Here is a 22121-nt window from a genome sequence, read left to right as displayed (position 1 = left end):
ACTAGCTGTCTCTTTGTTCCTACTCCCAGTCATCGGCAGCCACTAATCTATTTCTGTTTCTATAGATCTGCTTATTGTGGACATTTAAGAATTATACAGCAAGTGGTCTTTTGGTTTGGCTTTTTTCACTTAGTGTACTGTTTTTTGAGCTTCATCCGTACTCTAGACACGTATTAGTACTCTGTTCCTTTTCATTACCAAATACTCTTCTATTGTATAGATATACCACATTTTGTTTATTCATTTACCACTGAATAGGTATTTGTACTGGTTCCCTTTTGGGGATATTATGAATACTGTTATAAGCATCCATCTACAAATCTTTGTGTGGTGACAGGTGTTCATTTCTCTTGGGTAGATACCTAGGAGTAGAATGGCTAGTCAGATGGTAACTCTATGCTTAACATTTTAAAAAACTACCAAACTTTTCTAAAGTGGCTGCATTTACATCCCTACCAGCAATGTATGAGGATGCAGTTTCTCCACATTCTTGTCAATATTTGTCTTTTTTAAATTAAAGCCTTCTTAGTGGATATGAAAATTTTCCTCATTTTGGTTTTGGCTTGCCTTTTCCTTATGACTAATGACGTTGAACATCTTTTCACGTGTCTATTAATCATTTGTATTATCTTCCTTGGTGAAATGTCTATGCAGATATTTTGCCCATTTTTAAATTGGGTTATTTGTGTATATATGAAGTGAGTTGCAAGAATTCTTTATATATTTTGGGCACAAATCCTTTATCAGATATAATTTACAAATATTTTCTCCCATGATATAGTTTTTCTTTTCACTTTCGTAATGGTATCATCTGATACACAAAAGTTTTTAATTTTAATGAAGTCCATTTTATCTATTTTTTGGAATCACTTGTAATTGGTTTGCATGAAGATTAAATCCCACGTTTTCTTCTATGAATTACGTAATTCTCTTACCTTCAGGTTTAAATCCATTTTGAGTTACTTTTTTTTGATATAAGGGTCTAAATTAATCTTTTTGCATGTGGATACCCAGTTGCTCAGGTATCATTTATTGAAAAGACTATCCTTTTCTGAACCACTGAATTACCTTGGCACCTCTGTTGAAAATTAACTGATCATACATGCAATAGTTATTTCTGGACTCTCAAAATTCTGTTCCTTTGATTTATATGCCTATCCCATGCCAGTAAACACTGTTTTGATTACTATGGCTTTTGCAGTAAGTTCTAAAATTTCAACTTTGTTCTTCAAAGATTGGGTCCATATAAATTTTAGAATCAGCTTGCCAATTGGTCCAAAAAAGGCAGCTGGAATCTTGATAGGGATTGCCACCAAACCTATAGATGAATTTGTAGAAAGTTGCCATCTTTAAAAAAATTTGTTTGTCCTCTGTAATTTTATTTATTTTTTAAGTAAGCTCTACACCCAATGTGGGGCTTGAACTCATAACCCCAAGATCAAGAGTCACATGCTCTCTTCACCCAGCCTGGTTACCCATCTTAATGATGCTGAAGTCTTCCAATCCATGAAGATGGAATGCCTCTCCATTCATTTATACTTCTTACATTTCTTTTAGAAATGTTATAGTTTTCAGTCTACAAATCTTATACTTCTTTTGTTAAATACATTCCTAAGTGTCTTATTTCTTTAGATGCTATTATGAATGGAATTTTCTTCATTTTTAGATTGTTCATTGCTTGTAAGTAGAAATACAATTGATTTGTATATATTAATCTTGTATATCTTGTGACCTTGATGAACTTGTTTATTAGTTCTAGTATTTTTGTGGAATCCTTAAGATTTTCTATAAGATCATACTTGCACAAGAACATTACTTCTTTCTTTTCAATCTGGATGCCCGCTATTTTTTCTTGTCTGACTGTACTTCCAGTGCAATTATACTTCCAGTACAATATTGAATAAAAGTGTTAGGAGCAGACATCCTTGCTTTGTTCCCAATCTTAGGGTGAATGTATTCAGTCTTTCAGCATTGACATGATTTTAGCCAGGGGTGCCTGGGTGGCTCAGTTGGTTAAGCATCAGCCTTCAGCTCAGGTCATGATCTCAGGGTCTTGGGATCAAGCCCTGCATCTTTGGGCTCCCACCTCAGTGGGAAGTCTAACCGTTCCTCTCTCTCTACCCCTACCCACCCTCGCTAGTGTGCTCTAATAAAAAAAAATATTTACAAAAATGATTTTAGCCATTAATTTCTCATAGGTGTCCTTTATCAGATGTCTAGGGAATAAAAGTTCCCTATTATTCCCAGTTTTATTACACATGGGCATTGGATTTCTGTCAAGTGCTTTTCTGCCTTTCTTGAGATGATCCTGTTTATGCATTCTGACCTTTATTAATACAATGTATTACATTAATTGATTTTTGGATTTTAAACCAACTCTCTACACCTGAGGTAAATTCTATTGCGACATATGATGCTAGGTTTGATTTGCTAATATTTTGTTGAGGATTTTTCTATTTTTCTTCCTCTTTTTGTTTTTGAGAAATATTGGTCTGTAGCTTTTGTTTTTTTTTTTTTTTTAAAGATTTTATTTATTTGACAGATAGAGATCACAAGTAGGCCGAGAGGCAGGCAGAGAGAGAGGGGGAAGCAGGCTCCCTGCTGAGCAGAGAGCCTGATGCGGGACTCGATCCCAGGACCCTGAGATCATGATCTGAGCTGAAGGCAGAAGCTTTAACCCACTGAGCCACCCAGGGACCCCTGTAGTTTTCTATTCTTATGACATTTGTCTGTTTTGGTATCAGAGTAATAATACCAGCCTCATAAAATGAGTTTGGAAGTGTTCTCTCCTCCTCTATTTTTTGGAAGAGTTTGTAAAAGATTGGTGGTATTTATTCTATAACTGTCTGGTAAAATTCACCAGTGAAGACTTTTGGGACTGGGTTTTTCACTGTGGAAAGATTTTTAAATTACCAGTTCAATTTTTTTACTTGCTTTAGGTCTGTAGGTCTATAGATTTTCTATTTGTTCTGGAATCAGTTTAAGTAATTTGTGACTCTCCAGGTATCTGTTATCTAAGTTGTCTCATTTGTTGTCATAAAGTTGTTCATTGTATCCCTCTATAATCCTTTTAATCTCTGTAAGACTGATAATATCCCCTTTTGTTTTAATTATGATTAAATGTTGTATTTATCCTCAATTAAACAACCGTATGGACTTTCTGTTTAATCTATCAATGTAATGAGTTATATTAATAGAATTTCTACTGACAGGTGTGCCTGGGTGGCTCAGTCGGTTAAGTGTTTGCCTTCAGGTCAGGTCATGATCCCAGGGTCCTGGGATCGAGCCCCACATTGGGCTCCCCACTCAGAAAGGGGCCTGCTTTTCCCTTTCCCTCTGCCTGCTGCTCTCTCAGCTTGTGCACACTCTCTTTCTTTCTGTCAAATAAAATAGATTAAAAAAAAGAATTTCTATTTTAAGATTTTAAGTGACCTCTACAACCAACATAGGGCTCAAACTCACAATGCTGAGACCAATAGCTGCATGCTCTTCCGACTGAACCAGCCAGGCACACCAGATATACCATCTTTTCACTCCTTGAAGAAACCCAACTTGGTCATGATATTTTAATTAATATCTTAAAAGTTTCAGTTTCCTTCTATTTAGAATATTTGTATCTACATTCACATTACAGATTGACCTTTCAATTTTTCTCTTCTAATATTATCTTTATTGAGTTTATATATTAAGGTTATACTAGCTTCATACATGAGGTAAGGAGAATTCCCCTTTTTCCTGGAATGTGAACTTAATAAAATAGGAATGTTCTGTTTCTTGTACTATTTACAGAAGTCACCTGTAAAACTGGAGGCCTGCTGTTTTACTAGTAAATAAATTTTAACTGATATTTTCCATTTCTTTAATGGCTATGTCAGAAGCAATGTTTAGAATATTTTTTTCTTTTTTTTTTTTTTAAGATTTTATTTATTTTTATTTGTTAGAGAGAGAGCATGAGCACAGGCAGAGAGAGTGGTAGGCAGAGGCAGAGGGAGAAGCAGGCTCCCCACTGAGCAAGGAGCCCGATGTGGGACTCGATCCCAGGACGCTGGGATCATGACCTGAGCCGAAGGCAGCTGCTTAACCAACTGAGCCACCAGGCGTACCCTGTTTAGAATATTTAAATAATCAGCATGCATGAAAACGATCCAGTCAAAATTGATGCAGTTGGCAGTGTTGGAACTGAGTCCTGGAATTCTTCTACTAGAAGATCTTTAAACTCCCATCAGCAAAGGGTGCCCTTCAGGAGTCTATAAACCAGGGGTTTGACTCTTGGCTCGTATCTTACTATCTTATTCACAGTCATGTGGGCAAATTACCCAACATTTCTGAACTTGGTTTCTTTAGCTCTCAAATGGGATAATAGTAGTAATCTAACTCATGAGGCTGTTCTCAGAATTAAATGAGATGCTGAACAACCAAATAAAAGGGGGAGTGAAGGGGTAGTTTATGGGGGACTTAGCTACTAGATCATAGGAAGATCTTCAGGCAGGTATCCCTAAAAGAAGGGCCTGGGTAACCAGAGGGTGCCAAGATATGAGCACCCAGGGATGATTCAGGATAGTGGCTATTTATCATTTAACTATAGTTACAACATCTAACTTCTGTGTTAACTACAGAAGTAATTTAATATCTTAACAACTATTTCAGGTAAATCACTGCATACTGGTTAAGTATCAGTCCAGGTCACAGGTGTATTTTAGGTTTTCTATTTCTCTCTTGATCGGTTTGCTAAGGTGTATTTTTTGAATAAACTATTTCATCAAAGTTTTCAAGTATACTGGCATAAAAGTGTATTATACTATATATTTTTTGTCTTTTTATTGTTAAGATTAGTCTTTTGTCTTATTTCTCCAGATGAATCTTACCAGAGAATTGCATATTCAATTGTCTTTTTAAAAAAGCAGGCTTTAAAAAAAACTTCATTCACGTGCATTTTCAATTTCATAATTTCTGCTTTTATTGTTATTATTCCATAATCTTTCATTGGGTTTACTCTTTTTTATCTTTTTCCAGTTTTTCTGAGTAAAATGCTTAGTTCACTAATTTTCAGCCTACTGATTTCCCTATGACTTCTTTAATCCATGAATACTTAGGAAGTGAGTTTATAAATCTCCAAACATGGGAATTTTTAGTTACCTGTGTTAATTAAATCATACTGGGGACAGGAAAAATCATTTGTGTGATAACAAATCTTTGATATTGGTTGAAACTTACTTTGTAATCTAGTACATGCTCTACTTTTGTACATATTCTAAGTCTGCTTCAGAGAATGTATTCACTATTTGTTGGGAGAACCCTAAATATGCCTAATAAATCAGGTTTATTACAGTAAGATCTCCTATGGTCTTACTAACTTTTTAGTCTATTTATCTACTAGTAAACGAGAGTATAGTGTTAATATTTTCCACTGAGATGGGGATTCTTACTTTTTTCTTATAATTCTGTACAGTTTTGCTTTTTATGGTTTGAAGCTGTGTTAGCTTCATTTAATGTGTAGGTTCATTTAAGATTTCTTTATGTTCTAGTGAAATAAACCTTTTAGTACTTTTTTTTTTTACCACTAATAATGCTTTATGCCTAAATTCTAATTCTGCTATTAATGTAGATATAACTGTTTTTCTTTGATTTCAATTTGCCTATTACTTCTTCCCCATGGTTTTACTTTGACTTTCTCGTTTGCATGTTTTGGGTGTGTTCCTTACAAAGAACATAGTTTGGTTTTCTTTTCTTTTTTTTTTTTTTTAGATTTTATTTATTTATTTGACAGACAGAGAGGCAGGCAGAGAGAGAGAGGGGGAAGCAGGCTCCCCGCTGAGCAGAGAGCCCTATACGGGGCTTGATCCCAGGACCCTGGGATCATGACCTGAGCCGAAGGCAGAGACTTTAAACCACTGAGCCACCCAGGCGCCCCTGGTTTTCTTTTTTAATTCGATCTAACCTTATCTATTTTTTTACTGGCTACTTCAGTCCATATGTATTTTTTTTTTTTAAGATTTTATTATTTATTTGACAGAGAGATCACAAGCAGGCAGAGAGGCAGGCGAGAGAGAGGAGGAAGCAGGCTCCCTGCCGAGCAGAGAGCCCGATGCGGGCTCGATCCCAGGACTCTGAGATCATGACTTGAGCCGAAGGCAGCGGCTTAACCCACTGAGCCACCAGGCGCCCCCAGTCCATATGTATTTATTACAATTATTGATATTGGTTTTTCTGCCTACCATATTTTTTCTGCTTCCCAATTTACCTCTTTTTAAAAAATGATTTTCCCCCTTCTCTGCCTCTATTGGACTGTTCATGTTTTCCTAGCTTTGTTCACTAATTTAGAACTTACCATTCATATTCTATTCCAATTTATTTCTAAATTTTAAAAAAAAATCTAAATTTTAACAGGTATGCTTGTCTTAATCTAAAGAAATATGTATAACTCTGCTCAAACAATATGCATAGTTAGAAATCTTTAAGCATATCCCCTTCTTCTCTTTTTATATATTACCTCTGAAAAGAATATTTCAGAAATGGTCCTGATGTATTATTGTATTGTCACTTCCCCATAGCTAGCACAGGTATATGTTAATTATTTTTCAAACTTCAACTCCTTTTCTTAACAATTCTTAACTATTTTTTTTAATGCATGCACACCCAGCATGCAGCCTAATGCAGGGTTTAATTACGACCCTGAGATCAAGACCTGAGCTGAGATCAAGAGATGCTTAACCAACTGAACCATCCAGGTGCCCAAACTCCAACTCTTTAAATAATCATTTCTCTATAAGGAGACATTTCCACTGAAGTGTTTTACAACAGAGTCATCACTGACATTTTAGATGGGACTAGTCTACTGTGCAAATGTTCCATGCAGGATGTTTAGAAACCTGATCCCTGTTGACTAAATGCCAGTAGAAATCCTCTCTTTTCCTCCCATAGTGACAACTAAAACTGTACCATACATTCCCACTGGGAAAACATTCCCAGTGGGAACTATTTTAATGCATGAAAAAAAGTACAAAAATTACAAAATAAATAGGTTTAGAATTGAAGGACTGAAGAATGAAAAACACTTGTTCCACAGAGGAAATAACAAAAATATCTTTCCTTAAATTCCTTAAGTTTAGGAAACTCATCTTATAAACAGTTTTCATCATTAACTATACTGCTTGTTTCCTTTCCATTTAAGTTTCTCCAATTTTTTAGTGCAGGATATGACTAAGAGGAAGTAATAAAAGATGGAATCATTTTTTATTTTCCCAAAGTCAGGTTTTTTCTCCTAAAGAGATATGAAAGCTAAGATAGAACACTGATTTTGTTTACCATTTTAACAAATATTTTGGGGGGGCATCTGGGTGGCTCAGTCAGTTAAGCACCCAACTCCTGATTTCTTAGGTCATGATCTCAGGGTTGTGAGACAGAGACGCACACCAGGTTCTATGCTCAACAGGGAGTCTGCTTGAGATTCTCTCTCTCCCTCTCCCTCTGACACTCCCCCACCCCACATGCTTGCTGTCTCTCCCTCTCTCACATAAAGAAATCTTTAACAATTTTTTTTTGTTGTTCACAATCCTAACATGGTCTCCTATTCACAAACCTGTTGGTGTCCCAAATAATGACATTTCCATCAAATCCTGATGTTACTAAGAGTCTTGTATTAGTATCATATTCGATGTTCTTCACCCAGCTAGTGTGACCATGTAAAGTGCATACTTTGGTGTTCAGTTTTCTCAGATCCCATAGTGCTATTGTAGTGTCATCAGAGCAGGTAGCAAACAGCCGGTTATCAAGAAATCTACAAAGCAGAAAAGAACAATTGGTTTATTTCATCTCTTGTTAAAGAAAACTTAAGAAACAATCTCTATTTTACCTAATCAAGAAAACAAACAAAAAAGAACTACAAACTGCCTGTATAAACCCAGTGATATGGATATCAATAAAAAGTAAGCATAATTCACATAATCTCAGGGAAGGACAGTATGATTCAATGAGGACCACAATGTAATTTTATTCATTCGCTTTGTATTACTGATTTTTATTTGGAACTGGATATGGGGTGGATGTTTGAAGAACAGTGCTAGAGAGAAAAAAGAACTTTAGAATCTGTATAGGAAACATAAATGGTAAGAAACAATTTAATAAGAGACAGGAGATTTTGAAGACATAATTGCAGAGGGAGATATGTTAAGCATAAAGGATTTGTAATTATGAGAACTAGTTACTCTGCTACAAATAGTGTCTTTCTATTTAGAACACATTTACACATAAAAATTGCTAATAAAATGCCATATTTTTAATCTATTAATTCAAAGACATTCCCTCAAAAAATCATACTTAGCAATATTTTATTAGGACCAGTTAAGATTATAAAATACACCAATAAAATACTCTATAATTCAGACTTTTAATTATTTTACACTAATTTTCAATCCTTAGTGAGAATATATTTTATACAAATAATTAAAAGATAACAGACCTACCAATCACTCTTGAATTTCTTTTATTTCTTTTCCCACACTTGAATTTCTGTCTAATTCAACCTTAGGATGCTTTCTCTAACATATGCTGTTATATATTACTTCCTAATCTCTGGCAGAGAGAAAAAATTCTGGAACTTCTTCCAAGATAAAATTATACTGAATTATTTTTTATCAGAAATCAACCTCAGTATCCATAAATACCGTCACAACCTTCTTTAAACTTAACAGTTTTAAAATTCCAGGCTGTTGTACAAGTGGTTTCTACTACTTGAAACCACTTTCCGCCTACCCCTTGACCTGACACACTTCTTTTCTTTTTATTTATTATTCAGCTATCATCCGCTCCAGGAAGACTTCCTTCCCTATCCAGCCTGGGGTAGATTTACCAATCTTTGGATCTCCCAAGGTACTCTATACTTCTGTCATAACACTTAATGTACACTATAAGGAATAACTTCATAAGGCTATAAACTCCTTAAGACAGGGGAAACAGTCTGCATAGTTCATTGTTAGATCTGCAGTTCACAACATACACAGTGCCAGGCATATAATAAGTACTCACAAATATTTATTATGTGTGAATGAGATAGTAGTTCACTGCCTAGTGGAGAAGAAATTATAAATACATAATTGTACACAATAATTGCATGGAATAAGCAAAGAAAAGGGTGGTCAGGAAATACTTTATGGTGGTCGTTTGAACTGATTTTAAAAGATGAGGCAGGCATTCCCTAAGTGACAAAGGGATAAGCAAAGGTACAGAGGCATGTAAGGGGATGGTATACTCTGAGAGGCAACAGTAGTTAGGAGTACTGTGTACTGAAAAGTAGAGATAAGAGGAGAACATATCATGGATTTATTCTACTTTAAGTCCCAGTATCTTTTTTTAATTCTTTTAACACCTTTGCATTTTTTATTTTTTAATTTTTTTTAAAGATTTTAATTTAATTTTATTTTATTTATTTATTTATTTGACAGACAGAGATTACAAGTAGGCAGAGAGGCAGGCAGAGGGAGAGAGAGGAGAAAGCAGGCTCCCTGCTGAGCAGAGAGCCCGATGCGGGGCTCAATCCCAGGACTCTGGGATCATGACCTGAGCCGAAGGCAGAGGCTTTAACCCACTGAGCCACCCAGGCGCCCCACCTTTGCATTTTTTTTTTTAATGTTTTTAAAGATCTTATTTATTTGACAGAGAGAGATCAGAAGTAGGCAGAGCAGCAGGCAGAGAGAGAAGGGGAAGCAGGCTCCCCGCTGAGCAGAGAGCCTGACGTGGGGCTCAATCCCAGGCCCCTGAGATCATGACCTGAGCCGAAGGCAGAGGCTTAACCCACTGAGCCACCCAGGTGCCCCCCCACCTTTGCATTTTTTAAAAAAGATTTTATTTGAGAAAGAGAGAGCACAAGTTGGGGGAGAGTCAGAGGGAGAGAGTGAAGCAGACTCCCCACTTGGCAAAGAGCCTGACGTGGGACTCGATGCAAGGACCCTGGGATCATGACCTGAGCCAAAGGCAGCCACTTAACCAACTAAGTGACCCAGACAACCCTGAAAATATTTTTCAAATGGAAGGAAGTCTACCATAAAAATAACCACTGTTGGGCGCCTGGGTAGCTCAGTCATTAAGCGTCTGCCTTCAGCTCAGGTCATGATCCCAGGGTCCTGGGATCAAGCCCCACATCAGGCTCCCTGCTCAGTGGGAAGCCTGCTTCTCCCTCTCCCACTCCCCCCCTTTCTCGCTGTCTCTCTCTGTCAAATAAGTAAATCTTAAAAAAAAAAAAAAACACTGTTATTGATAGTTAGCCTAATTCTTATATTTCAATAATGTCATGTCATAAATATTTTGCCATGTTATTAAAGATTTATCGACAAAATCATTCTTAATGGCTAGCCATTGTATGAATGAACTGTATCTTTTTTTCTGTTTTAAACTAATAAGCAACTGCTGGCAGTTTATATTGCTTCCAATTTTTTACGGCTTATATTAAAACCACAAAATGGTTTTATTTAGTGTAAAAATTTATGTACTGTAAAAAAGTTTACACTAAAAAACACTATGATGAACAACCTAACAGCTAACTATTAATCACATCCCTTTTTACTTTTCTAAGTACATTCCCAGAAAAATGTAATTGCTAAGTAAATAGGGATTTTTAAAAATGTAAGGTTTTTAAGCCATATTCCAGCCATGTTCAAAGAACATACCAATATGCAGTACCACCACAGTTAGGAGTGTCTACTTCTCCAAGCCCTGTCACACAGATATTTTTTAATTCTGCTAAGTGCCCAGAAGAAAAAAAATCTTAAGTTGAAACTTCTTTTTTTTTTTTTTTAAAGATTTTATTTATTCATTTTACAGACAGAGATCACAAGTAGGCAGAGAGGCAGGCAGAGAGAGAGAGGAGGAAGCAGGCTCCCTGGTGAGCAGAGAGCCCGACGTGGGGCTCGATCCCAGGACCCTGGGACCATGACCTGAGCCGAAGGCAGCGGTTTTAACCCACTGAGCCACCCAGGTGCCCCGAAACTTCTATTTTTAATCAAGTTGAACGTTTTTCATATTAATTAGATTATTTTCTCTTGTGAATTGCTATTCATGTTCCTTGCTGATTTTCCTACTGTTATATTTTTATTACAATTATTCTCTTTATATTAAGGTAATATACCTCAGTTTTTCAAAGACAGTATGTTGAATATATTTTCCATACACACTTTTATTTATATTATGTGGTTTATATATTTTCTTACAATATCAAAATCTTACAAATCAAAATTGTCAAGTCCATTTTGCCCCCTATGGTTTTATCTTTACTGATTAGGTTTTTATTTATTTATTTATTTGACAGAGAGATCACCAGCAGACAGAGAGGCAGGCAGAGAGAGAGAGGAGGAAAACAGGCTTCCTGCTGAGCAGAGAACCCCATGAGAGGCTTGATCCCAGGACCCTGAGATTAACGGGAGCTGAAGGCAGAGGCTTAACCCACTGAGCCACCCGGGCTCCCACTGATTAGGTTTTTAAAGTAAAAATATCTTAATGACTTCCTGACAGGAATTAAATGACTGAAAAAAAACACACAATGACAAAGGCTACTGGAAAATCAAACTTTTAAAATAACTGATCGTCATCATAGAGCATCTTCGTACATTTAGAAAATTTAGGGAAAAATAAGATATTTTATTTAGTTTACAGAAAATACTTAATGCACATATGGATTCAAAACCCCAGTGGCATTATACCACCTTAACCCACAGTGATCGACCCTGAGGCTTTAGGCAAGAGAATGATATGATTAGATTAAGAGTTTCAAAAAAGATCTCTGAGGTAGCTAGTTTCTAAAACTGTTGGATTTTCATAAAAATAAAAAGAAATGGGGTATCAGTTTTAAAGTTTTTGTCAATAAGGCCATTGAAAAAATTACCATTGTTGCATGAAAACGGAAAAAACTACCATTTTAATGTCAATAATGTACAAAGAATATAATCTTGGAATAAAAGCTAATAATTCGAATTGAATAAATTACCTTAATGAAAAATTTAACACTTTGACTTTAGTTTTCTCATTTTGCCTTAAAGTTTACCTGTTAAAAATCTTGGTATTGAAGAATCATTGGTGAAGAAAATAGAAAATTATAGAAAACTAAGAATGCTGATTAGGAGATCAGTTAAGTACCCACACCTGTTATCCTAAAGCAAGCAGATGCAGAGAATGTAAAGTATTAGACAAATCCTTTGAGATCTGGCTCAATCTTCTCAAATTAAAACTCAGTCTAGCCTAATAAGTTAATAATTGTAAAATGTTTTAACTTATAGTCTCTAATAAACAGGAGACACTCCATCCACACTGAAATCTATGCGTTTATGAATTATAAAACTGCTCCATATGTTTCCATCAAATCCCAACATATGACTCTTAACAGTTCTGGAAACTGGACACATGGATAAATTGAAGTCTTCATTACCAGAGGAAAACTGGTGAAAGATAACAGCAACTGAAATAGAATTTCCTTAAAATGGGTACCAACATTTCATTGTACATGGAAAGTGTTGTCTTTACCTAAAAACCAGAAGTCATAAAAATTTTAACATTTATTTTACATTTATATAACTATATGCAAATTCTTAGAATAAGACTAAATTAAGTGTTTAGGTTTTCCTACATAATCTTTCCATTAAAATTATGACAGCAAAATATAGCACCCTTACTTCATATTTGAGCTTTGTACTATAATTAGAAAGAGAGTCATTTCTATATAACTTCAAGGGCTTTATTCATTTTCCCAAGGCCTTTCCTTAGTCCCATGAAATATTCACATATTCTCTGAACTATCTATCATGTCCCCGTTTCCGTCATTTCCTTTCTTAACTGATAACTAGTCTAACTCTATCAGATCCTTATTTGGCAATGATTTTATATGTAATTGACCAGTTTTCTATTATCACTCTCAGGGTTTTGTGAAATTATATATCCTTTGCAAGGTAAGAAATTTCATGTTCCTAGTGATGCAAGCACTGCATTTACATTACAGTGTTCGAAGTATATCAGTCAGGAAAAGACCAACAAAGACAGTGGGAGGGAAAAGTAGATCCTGGAATATTTATATAGCCACTGATTTTTTAACTGCCATACCACTAAGTGAATATTCTTATGATAATCTCAAATGTCCTTGTAATCTCTAACCTGGGGGGACCTTGATTATTAAATGGACTCTTAAATCGATATATAGGACCCTCATGAATGAGAAGTAAACCTGTATAATGGGTTTAAGAATTTAAATTACATCATATTTTTCCCTTACTTTTCCCAAGTATGAAACAATAGAAAATACTCTTCCCAACTATCAATATTTTTATTTTACAAGATAAGCAAACCTTAAAAAACTAAGAAATGAACTAGAAGACATTACTAAGTATGTGTAAAATCATTATCTAGGAAAGGCATGCCCACAACTCTGAAAAAGAGAGTGAGGTGGTCTAATTGAATTGAGCATGAATTCTAGCTCTACCACTTGGTACATATTAAAGATACTGGGCAAATCTCTTTATCTGAGCTGCAATTTCTTTACTCCTTAAAGTGGGTACAATATCTGTTTCACATCAGGATACTGTGAGAATTAATATTGTATGAAAAATGCTTCACAAAGGTTGGCACAAAAAGTTTTTGACTGGCAGGCAGTCAAAAAAACGGTAGCTAATATTAATAAGTAATGCACACTTAAGCTCATGCCAGAGGACCCCTCAGATCCTCATGCAAAACTCTTAAGTGATATGTACTTCTAAAAAGCTTCAAAACCTGGTTTTCTAACCAACAGATAAGCAAATTCAAATCTGTAGGTGTGGGGTACTAAAGCAGACACACTGATAACAGCAAATGAGAGCTGACATTGATAAAGAACAAATTCTAACAGTCAGAGATCATTCTGAGTAGGGGCAAACAACACATCTTTTCTTTTTAAGGTAAGAAAATTTTAGATCATAAAATATTAAAAACACAAAGAAAATTATGAAGAGTATAACAAAAACCTGTGATACCCACCACCCAGCTTTATAAAATTTTAACACTTTGTTATCTTTCAGATTCTTTTGAACATTACAAACACAACTGAAGCACCCTGAATATCCCTCCCCAATCCCATTCCCCTCCCTCCCTCTCCAGAGGGAACCACTATCCAAAATTTGTTTGTCACTCCCCATGTAAGTTTTTAAAACCGTGAGATCTTAAGTATGTACCCATAACAATGTATAGTTTTATTTTGCATTCAATTTATTCCATAAATATTTAATTAGCACCCGCTATGTGCTAGGCACAGTTCTAGGTGCTAGGAATAGAACAGAGAACAAATAGACAAATACATGCCCTTATCAAACTTATGTTTGCATATTTTCAGACTTTATATAAATGGTATCACACTGTATAGCTCATTCTACAATTTGCTTTTCTGGCTCAACCTTGAATTTCTGAGACATATCTCAGATGCTTCTAGTTCATTTATTTTAACTGATGTATAGTATTCCATTGTATGAGTATTCTGGAATTTATCTTCCTCTTGACGGAAGATTTATTTACAACTTAAATTAATAATGATTCTATTACAAACCTTCTTTATACATCTCCTTATTTACATGTACTTTAACTTCTTTAAAACTGTTTGATCTTCAATTTTACCAGATATTGCTGAGATATTCTTCAAAATAATTTTATCAATTATACTCCATCAATGTCCATGAGTTTCTACTTCTCAACATCTTTGCCAATACTTAGTATTTCTTCATTGTTTATTTTTATTTGCATTTTCATAACGAGAAAGCTTGAAAAATTTTCCATATTTATTGCTCATTTTAGCTTCTCTTATATAATTCTCTGCCTATTTTGCTGCAGGGTAATTGTTTTAAATATTCTGCATACTAATCTTTCTTTGGCTATGTGCATTGAAAACATCTTCTCCCATCTGCCTATAGCTTATCTTCTCACACTGTTATATCTGGGGTTAGAATGAAGTTTTCAATTTTAATGCAGTTCAACTTAGCAATTCTTTAATGATCTGTGCTTTCGTATCTTAAAAAATCCATTCTCATACTTAGAACATAAATATATTCTATATTTCTCCTAGAGCTTTAATGGTTTGCTTTCCTAATTAGGTCTCTAACTCGCAGTTATTCACATATATAACCAATTCTCTCTTTTCCATTTCCCCACCACTGCTCTGTAATGTCCCTGCAGAGACAGATCAAATTTCCATATATGCATGGGTCTGTTTCAGGAAGTTCTACTCCATTTCATTAGGCACTTAATCTATTCCTGTCCTAATACTGTGTTTGATATCTGAAGACTATCATCTTAGTCTCCTTCAAAATTGTCTGATATTCCTGGCACTTTGCTATTACATATGAACTTTTAAGTCAAGTTAAAAAAAAAAAAAAACCCTGTTGGTATTTCGATTAAAACTGCATTAAATTTATAGACTAATTTGGAAAGAATTGACTTATGATACCAAGTTTTCTCCCCCAGAGAAGATTTGCATTTGTTTTTGCAGATACCTGGCAGTACTATCAGCCTGGATCCAATTTAAAACTGTTGGCTACATGGTTTTGAATGTGTGAACTTGGGCGCCACACATGCATGAAGACTGACTTGCAGTTAGACACTCACTGAGGAGATTTCCTGACACCCGTCTACCAATGTCATGGTCTACATGAACAAGGTGGTATATTTCCAGATCACCTTTATGCTGTAAGTATAGCTCTTTGGAGTCCCAGCCTTATGCAGAGTTTTCTACTAGACTCCTCATTTTCAACTGGCAATAGAATTAAGTCTCCTGTCCACTATAACTAAGTCTCCTGTCCACTATAACCCCTTACACATACTGAAAAATAAGCTCAAGGTCACCTGCACTTGGCTGATGCCTCCAGGGTAAAAGCTAGCTGAATACCTATTTACTACTTTGCATTCTAGCATCTACTTCATTTTTGGCCCTAGGATTCCTTTCTTTCTTATCAGTTCAATTATATATTTTTAAAAATATGTTAAAAATCTTATCCTGCATTTCTATTTTAAGGTGAAAGATTGTCCAGTATAGTTTAAAATCTTGTGTAGCTTAATTTTTATCTACTTGATTTACTAGTTTGGGACGGAAGTGTATTAAAATCTCTCACTATAATTATAGACTTGTAATTCCATATCTGTTTTGTGCTTGTTTTTGTTGCTGTTGTTGTTTTTTTAAATATACAAATTTCAAAATGTATACGAAAGTTCTTCGTTATTATATTTATTAGTTGATTTTTCCTTTCATTAATATGTACTGTTGCACTTTATCCTTATTAAAGCCTTTAGTCTTCCATCTGTCAATGATGATAATCTACATTAGTTTTCCATTTTGGGCAGTTTCAGTTTTGGTATCTCTACAATGACTATATAGATGATTTTGGTTTTTATTCAAATTGCTATCTCCATGTCTTTTAATGAAGAGTATCAATTCATTTATACTTACTGTGAACTACTTATATACTGGGTCTATTTCTACTTCTTGCTTTCTACTTAGCATTCCTTTCCTTTGTTTTATTTATTTATAGCTGTCCATCTTCCACTGAACTGATCATGTTTTCAATATTCCCTCTCCCCCCCACTCATACTGCTTTGGAAGCTAGCTATACACTGAATGTCTACTATTTCAGTCACCTTTAATTTAGTACTTTTTCATTGTATATATTTAATTATATATTGTTCTGAAAGAGTCTGAAATTATTTCATATTTCTATCTTCTTCCTGAACATGACACAAATCTTACCATATTACACACAACCTATTTGTTGTTACTATCTAAAGCTACACTGTCCAGTTTGGTAGCCATTAGCTACATGTGGCTTTCCAATCCTTGGTATGTGGCCAGTATGAACTGGGTTGTGCTCTAAGTGTAAAACACTGGCTTTTGAAAATTTAACATTAGAAAATGAAACTAAAATATCTCAATAATTTTTTTTAATGATGACATGTTGAAATGATAATATTTTAGTCCTATTGGGATAAATAAAACATTACTAAAAATTAATTTCATGTTTTTTTCCTTTTTAATGTGACTACCAGAAAATAAATCAAGACTTTAGTTTTAACTTTGTTTTAAATGTATTCCCCCCCAAACCTAAATTATTATCTTTCTGCCAGTAATAATCAATAACATTTATCATTTCACCTAATTAAATTCTTAATTATGAAATAATAGTTTACCTGGATATGATATGGCATTGGACATTATTTTCCCTTAGTATTTAAGATACTACTTCAGAATCTCCTAGCATCAATTGTTGCTGATGAGAAACCTTCTGTTATAATGTTGAATTATACCTCTGTAGGTAATCTGGCTTCTAACTTTGGTGGCTTTTAAGATTTTCTCTTTACCTTTGATATTCTGGTTTTACTACAACCTGTCAAAATGTAGATTTATCTTTATTTAACCTACTTGACATTCTAGAGTTTACTTTAGTTCAAGGATTCAGGACCTTCTTTAATGCTAAAAATTCTCTACCTTTGTGTCTTCAAAAATTAGTTCTCCACCAACCTTTGCATCTTCTTTTTCTGTAATTCTTATTATATACACACTGGAGGCTTCAATTAATCCTCTATGTATTTTAAGTACTCTTAGTATTTTTGAAACCCATTAATTCTCTCATCAATGGTGTAAAGGATAAAATTTATCCCATCTTTAAGTTTTTTCATATACTAGCATATTTTTAATTTCTAAAAGTTGTAGTTGGTTCTTTTCCACAGTAATCTGCTCTTGTTTCAACTCTTTTGTTTCATAATTTTGAGTTCTCTTTAAATGGAAAGTATCAGTTAACTTATTTCTTTGAACATCCTAAAAATGCTTTAAAGTTTCTTCCAATCAATGGAATACTATGCAGCCGTTAAAAAGAATAAGATCATCCCATGGGTACTAATATGGAATGATCTCTAAATGTTATTAAATGGAAAAGCCGAAGTATATAATTGTGTGTAGAGAATGCTACCATTTATATAAAAGTGTATGTATGTGTGTGTGTATATGCTTGTACATGCATAGACTATCTCAAAAAGGATAGCAAGAAACTGGTAATAGTGGTTGCCTCTGGGGAGGGGAACTGGGTGGCTAGGGGACAGAGGTGGGAGATAGACTTACTTTTCACTGTTTACCCTTTTGTACCTTTGAATTTTGTACCACGTGCATGTATTACCTAGTCAAAAAAAAATAAATAATTTATTTTTAAAAATAGTCTTTGTTGGACTACTCCATAAAATTAATTTCATCCAGAAAATATGCTTGTTTAGTTGCTGAATTTGTTATGATATGAATATTAGATGTCTTCATGAGTTTTAGAATTTTGGTTATAGGCTTATTTTAAGAAAGGTTTTTAATCATTTTTTTCCTCTTTCCTATTTAATGGTTTTATCATTGCCCCAACTTGGATTTCTGAACCCCTAATCCATAGTTAGGCCTTATAGTGACATTAAGGCCTTCAGTTTCATGATAATATTGGAGCTATCAGACATAAGCATTCAATCACTGACTCAGTAATGGCTTCATTCTATTCCTGGCCATGAGGTTGTGTCTTAATCAGCCAAAACCCATGGCCTCAGGTAGTGAATAACTTTTTCCTTTTTTCAGCCTTTCACAAATGGGACAGGCATTCTAGCTAGTGCACTGTGTAGTAATTCTGACTCTGGTTCCTGCCTCTTATGAAGCACTTTAGTACTTTTGATTCTCGACAGGAATTAAAATTACTACACATCAGTACCAGACTCAAAACCCTCAGTGAGCCTTTGGTTTCAGCCCTATAATAGCTTGTGTCTATGTTCCATTTCTGGCCCACAAAAACATATATATTGTTTCAAAGCCTGGCTATATCTTTTGTGTTATTTATTCTATTGTCCTATGTGTTTAGAACATAGAGGTTACATCAAAATTCAGTATATTGCTGTAACTAGAAGTAATTTCCCAGTATCTTTTTTTTTAACATTAGAAGTAATTAGTAAAAAAGGAATATAATCTTACTACATAATGTTTAGAAAACAAAATTACTCATTATCCACTCATTCTAATCCACCCCATGTTAGCATTGAAAAATATTTCCTTATCTTCTGCATGTCATATTTGTAACAATTTTTATCATGATTTTAACACATATTGTCCCAAGCATTTGTCCATGTTGATATGTAGTCCCTGTGACCATCATTTTAATGACTGCATATTAATCCACCAAGCTGTTCAACTGTTATTTACTTCCCACATTATTGAGAATTTAAGGTGCTTCCAACACGCTTTTAGAAAGTTCTCTGTGCAAATGTGTTCTTTCCCCTCAACAGTTTGGATTTGAGGGATGAAGGTGAGAGAGGCTTAGCAATGGGACTGCCATAATTCTACACAGATCATTAGCCCAAAGACATTGCAAGACTATCATAATACATGGCTGAGGTTCATAATGATGACCCTGATATATGAAGAGAAAAGGTAAAATCACATGTAAGTAAAAAAAGGCATTTCAGAAAGATTCTAATCCAAAATGGTTAATATAGCAAGTTTTGTAATTAAAGGGATAAGATTAATAAGGGATAAAATTCACAAATCATAAATTCATATCTAGCACTGCTGGGCAAGAAATTACAAATTTTCATTAACTTCCAAATTAGAATATTTTGTGTCATACTAATAAACTTCATTATTTCACTAAAATACTAACCTGATATTATTTACACAGTCTTCATGAGCTTCAGAAAGTGTTTTTATGTGCTTTGAAGATATAGGGTCAAAAAGCAGAACTTCAGTCTGTTCACAAGCAACAGTCAGCACCGACCTGAAAGCAAAGGACACATTTAGTTTTCTAGCATTCTCTTATTATTGATATGCACACTTATAATTACACAAACTATAATGCATAACTTCTTTTTGCCCATGTTAAAAGCAAGTATTTGTAAGATTGAAACTATCTATTCTTTTTTTTTTTTTTTTAAGATTTTATTTATTTATTTGACAGAGAGAAAGCACAAGTAGGCAGAGCAGCACACAGATTGAGAGGGAAAGGCAGGCTCTCCACTGAGCAGGGAGCCTGATGCGGGACTCGATCCCAGGACCCTGGGATCATGACCTGAGCCCAAGGCAGTCACTTAACTGACTGAGCCACCCAGGTGCCCCGAAGCTATCTGTTCCTGACAACAGTAGGAAATGGACTCTCAAAATTATGGTGGTGCATAAACTGATACAGCTCAGGTTTGGAGAGTACCCGTATCTATCATGTGTATACCTTTTGATATGTGTACCTTTTGACTCAGCAATTTTTTTCTGGGAATTTAATCTAAAGAAATAACCATTTATAAATACAAAGAAGCATATATAAAGTTATACCTCACCATAATGAGAAATTGAAAGTGACCTTAATGTATGTAAAAGAAGGAATGATTGATCATTTAGCCATGGTATGTAATACTCTGCAATATCATGCAATGTTTAAAAAGACAGGGATGGTTTCATATGGATATGAAAGAACTCCAAGACGTTTTTTAATTTTTTTTATTTTTTGGAGAGAAAGAAATAGAGTGCGTGTGTGAGAGAAAGCTGGGGGGTGGGGGTGGGGAGGAGCAGAGGAAGAGGGAGAGAGAGAGTCCCAAGCAGGCTCCATGCTTAACGTGAAGCCCAATACAGGGCTCGATCTCATAAGAAAGCAAAAGCAAGAGTCAGATGCCTAACCAACTGAGCCATCCTGGCACCCCCAAAACATATTCTTAAATGAGGAAAGCTGGTTGTAAAAAACATGCACAGATGAGGCAACTTAGGAGAAAAAGTCATATATGACAAATTACATACTTTTTTTTTTTGACAAATTATATATTTCTTTATCAGTATCTATTAAAATGTACTGAAAAGGGTTTGGCATATATCCTACCAAACCAGTTGTAAACCAGTTAGTTACAATCAAACTTATATATCATGTCCTTTATGCTTTCTAGTTTTGTCTCTTGTTTCAGCACTTTCCCATTACAAAGCTATATTATTATAAACCTTTTATAAGCCACATTTTGATTTTTAAAAATCTACTGTTTTTTATTTATTTTTAAGTCTTAGTTTTTTGTGGACACTGCTCTTTCAGATTCAGATCTAGCAAATGAAATCATGAGTCTTGAAACTGTAGGCCTTCCCAATTTATAGTTCCAATAACAAATGGAATTTGTTTACTTAAGATGAAAATAGTGAGACAGGGTTTAAAAAAAATTTTTTTTTAACTTATCTTTATACCCAGTGTGTGGCTCGAATTCACAACCCCAAGATCAAGAGTTACATGCTCTACCAACTGAGCCAGCCAGGTGCCCCAAAATAGATTTTTTTTCTTTTTTTTAAAGATGTTATTTATTTATTTATTTGACAGAGAGAGATAGTGAGACAGGAAACACAGCAGAGGGAGTGGGAGAGGGAAAAGCAAGTTCCTCACAGAGCAGGGAGTCCGACGCAGGGCTCGATCCCAGTACCCCAGAATCATGACCTGAGCCAAAGGAAGACACTAACGACTGAGCCACCCAGCACCCCCCCAAGACAGAATTCTAAAAAGTCAAAAGTTTCTATTCAGAACAAACTTTTTAGATAAAGTGTGAGAGGGGGAAAAATCTAAATTAAAGTATTTTCCATATTTAGTAGTCTTCAAAACTTGAGTATCTGAAGGATTTTTGTACTAGTTGACCAGCATGAGTAAAAATTAGTATCCGTAATTTTAGAAGATAATAAACAGCCATCTCTTGTTGTTTCTCACAAGAGTTATGGAATGAACTTTACTCCTTTTTGTGCATAAAAGTGAATCAGGGGTGCCGCTGGCTCAGTAGGTTAAGTGTCCAACTCTTGTTTTTGGCTCAGGTCATAATCTCAGGGTTGTGAAATTTAAGTCCCACAGCAGGAGGAGCAGGGTCCTCTGTGCTGGGCATGGAGCCTGCTTAAGATTCTCTCTCTCCCTCCTCCTCACCATCCTCTACTCTCTCCCTTTCTAAAACAATCAAACAAACAAACAAAGTAAATGAATTAGTGATTCTGGGAGAGTCTTGTTAAGTAAGAGATGTATAAAACTGACAGTCATTTCTTTGTTTTAATACAATCTATTTTTGTACATGGCCTGATTTGTAACTTTTAAAATGAGTATCATTTGTCCCAATATCAAGCCTAT

The 22121-nt window shown here is 34.8% G+C and overlaps 1 protein-coding gene across 2 annotated transcripts in view; it reads right to left on the bottom strand.

Annotated features, from left to right (window-relative positions):
- The window catches only part of DCAF10 (DDB1 and CUL4 associated factor 10), a 48353-nt gene that overhangs the window by 15637 nt on the left and 10595 nt on the right, over positions 1–22121 (bottom strand). For both annotated transcript variants that reach the window (XR_007122127.1, XM_047698678.1), the window contains exons 2-3: positions 19659–19772; positions 7580–7777 (exon numbers count right to left, since the gene is read on the bottom strand). Coding sequence is in view for 1 of the 2 variants with exons in the window: in XM_047698678.1 (XP_047554634.1) it covers positions 7580–7777; positions 19659–19772 (312 nt within the window). In the remaining variant the exon portion in view is untranslated. The remainder of the gene's footprint in view (positions 1–7579; positions 7778–19658; positions 19773–22121) is intronic.

Source organism: Lutra lutra, chromosome 13, assembly GCF_902655055.1.
Source record: "Lutra lutra chromosome 13, mLutLut1.2, whole genome shotgun sequence".
NCBI classification, from domain to species: Eukaryota; Metazoa; Chordata; class Mammalia; order Carnivora; family Mustelidae; genus Lutra; species Lutra lutra.
Note: the sequence above shows the minus strand (reverse complement) of the source record. Positions and strands in the feature narration are given on the sequence as shown.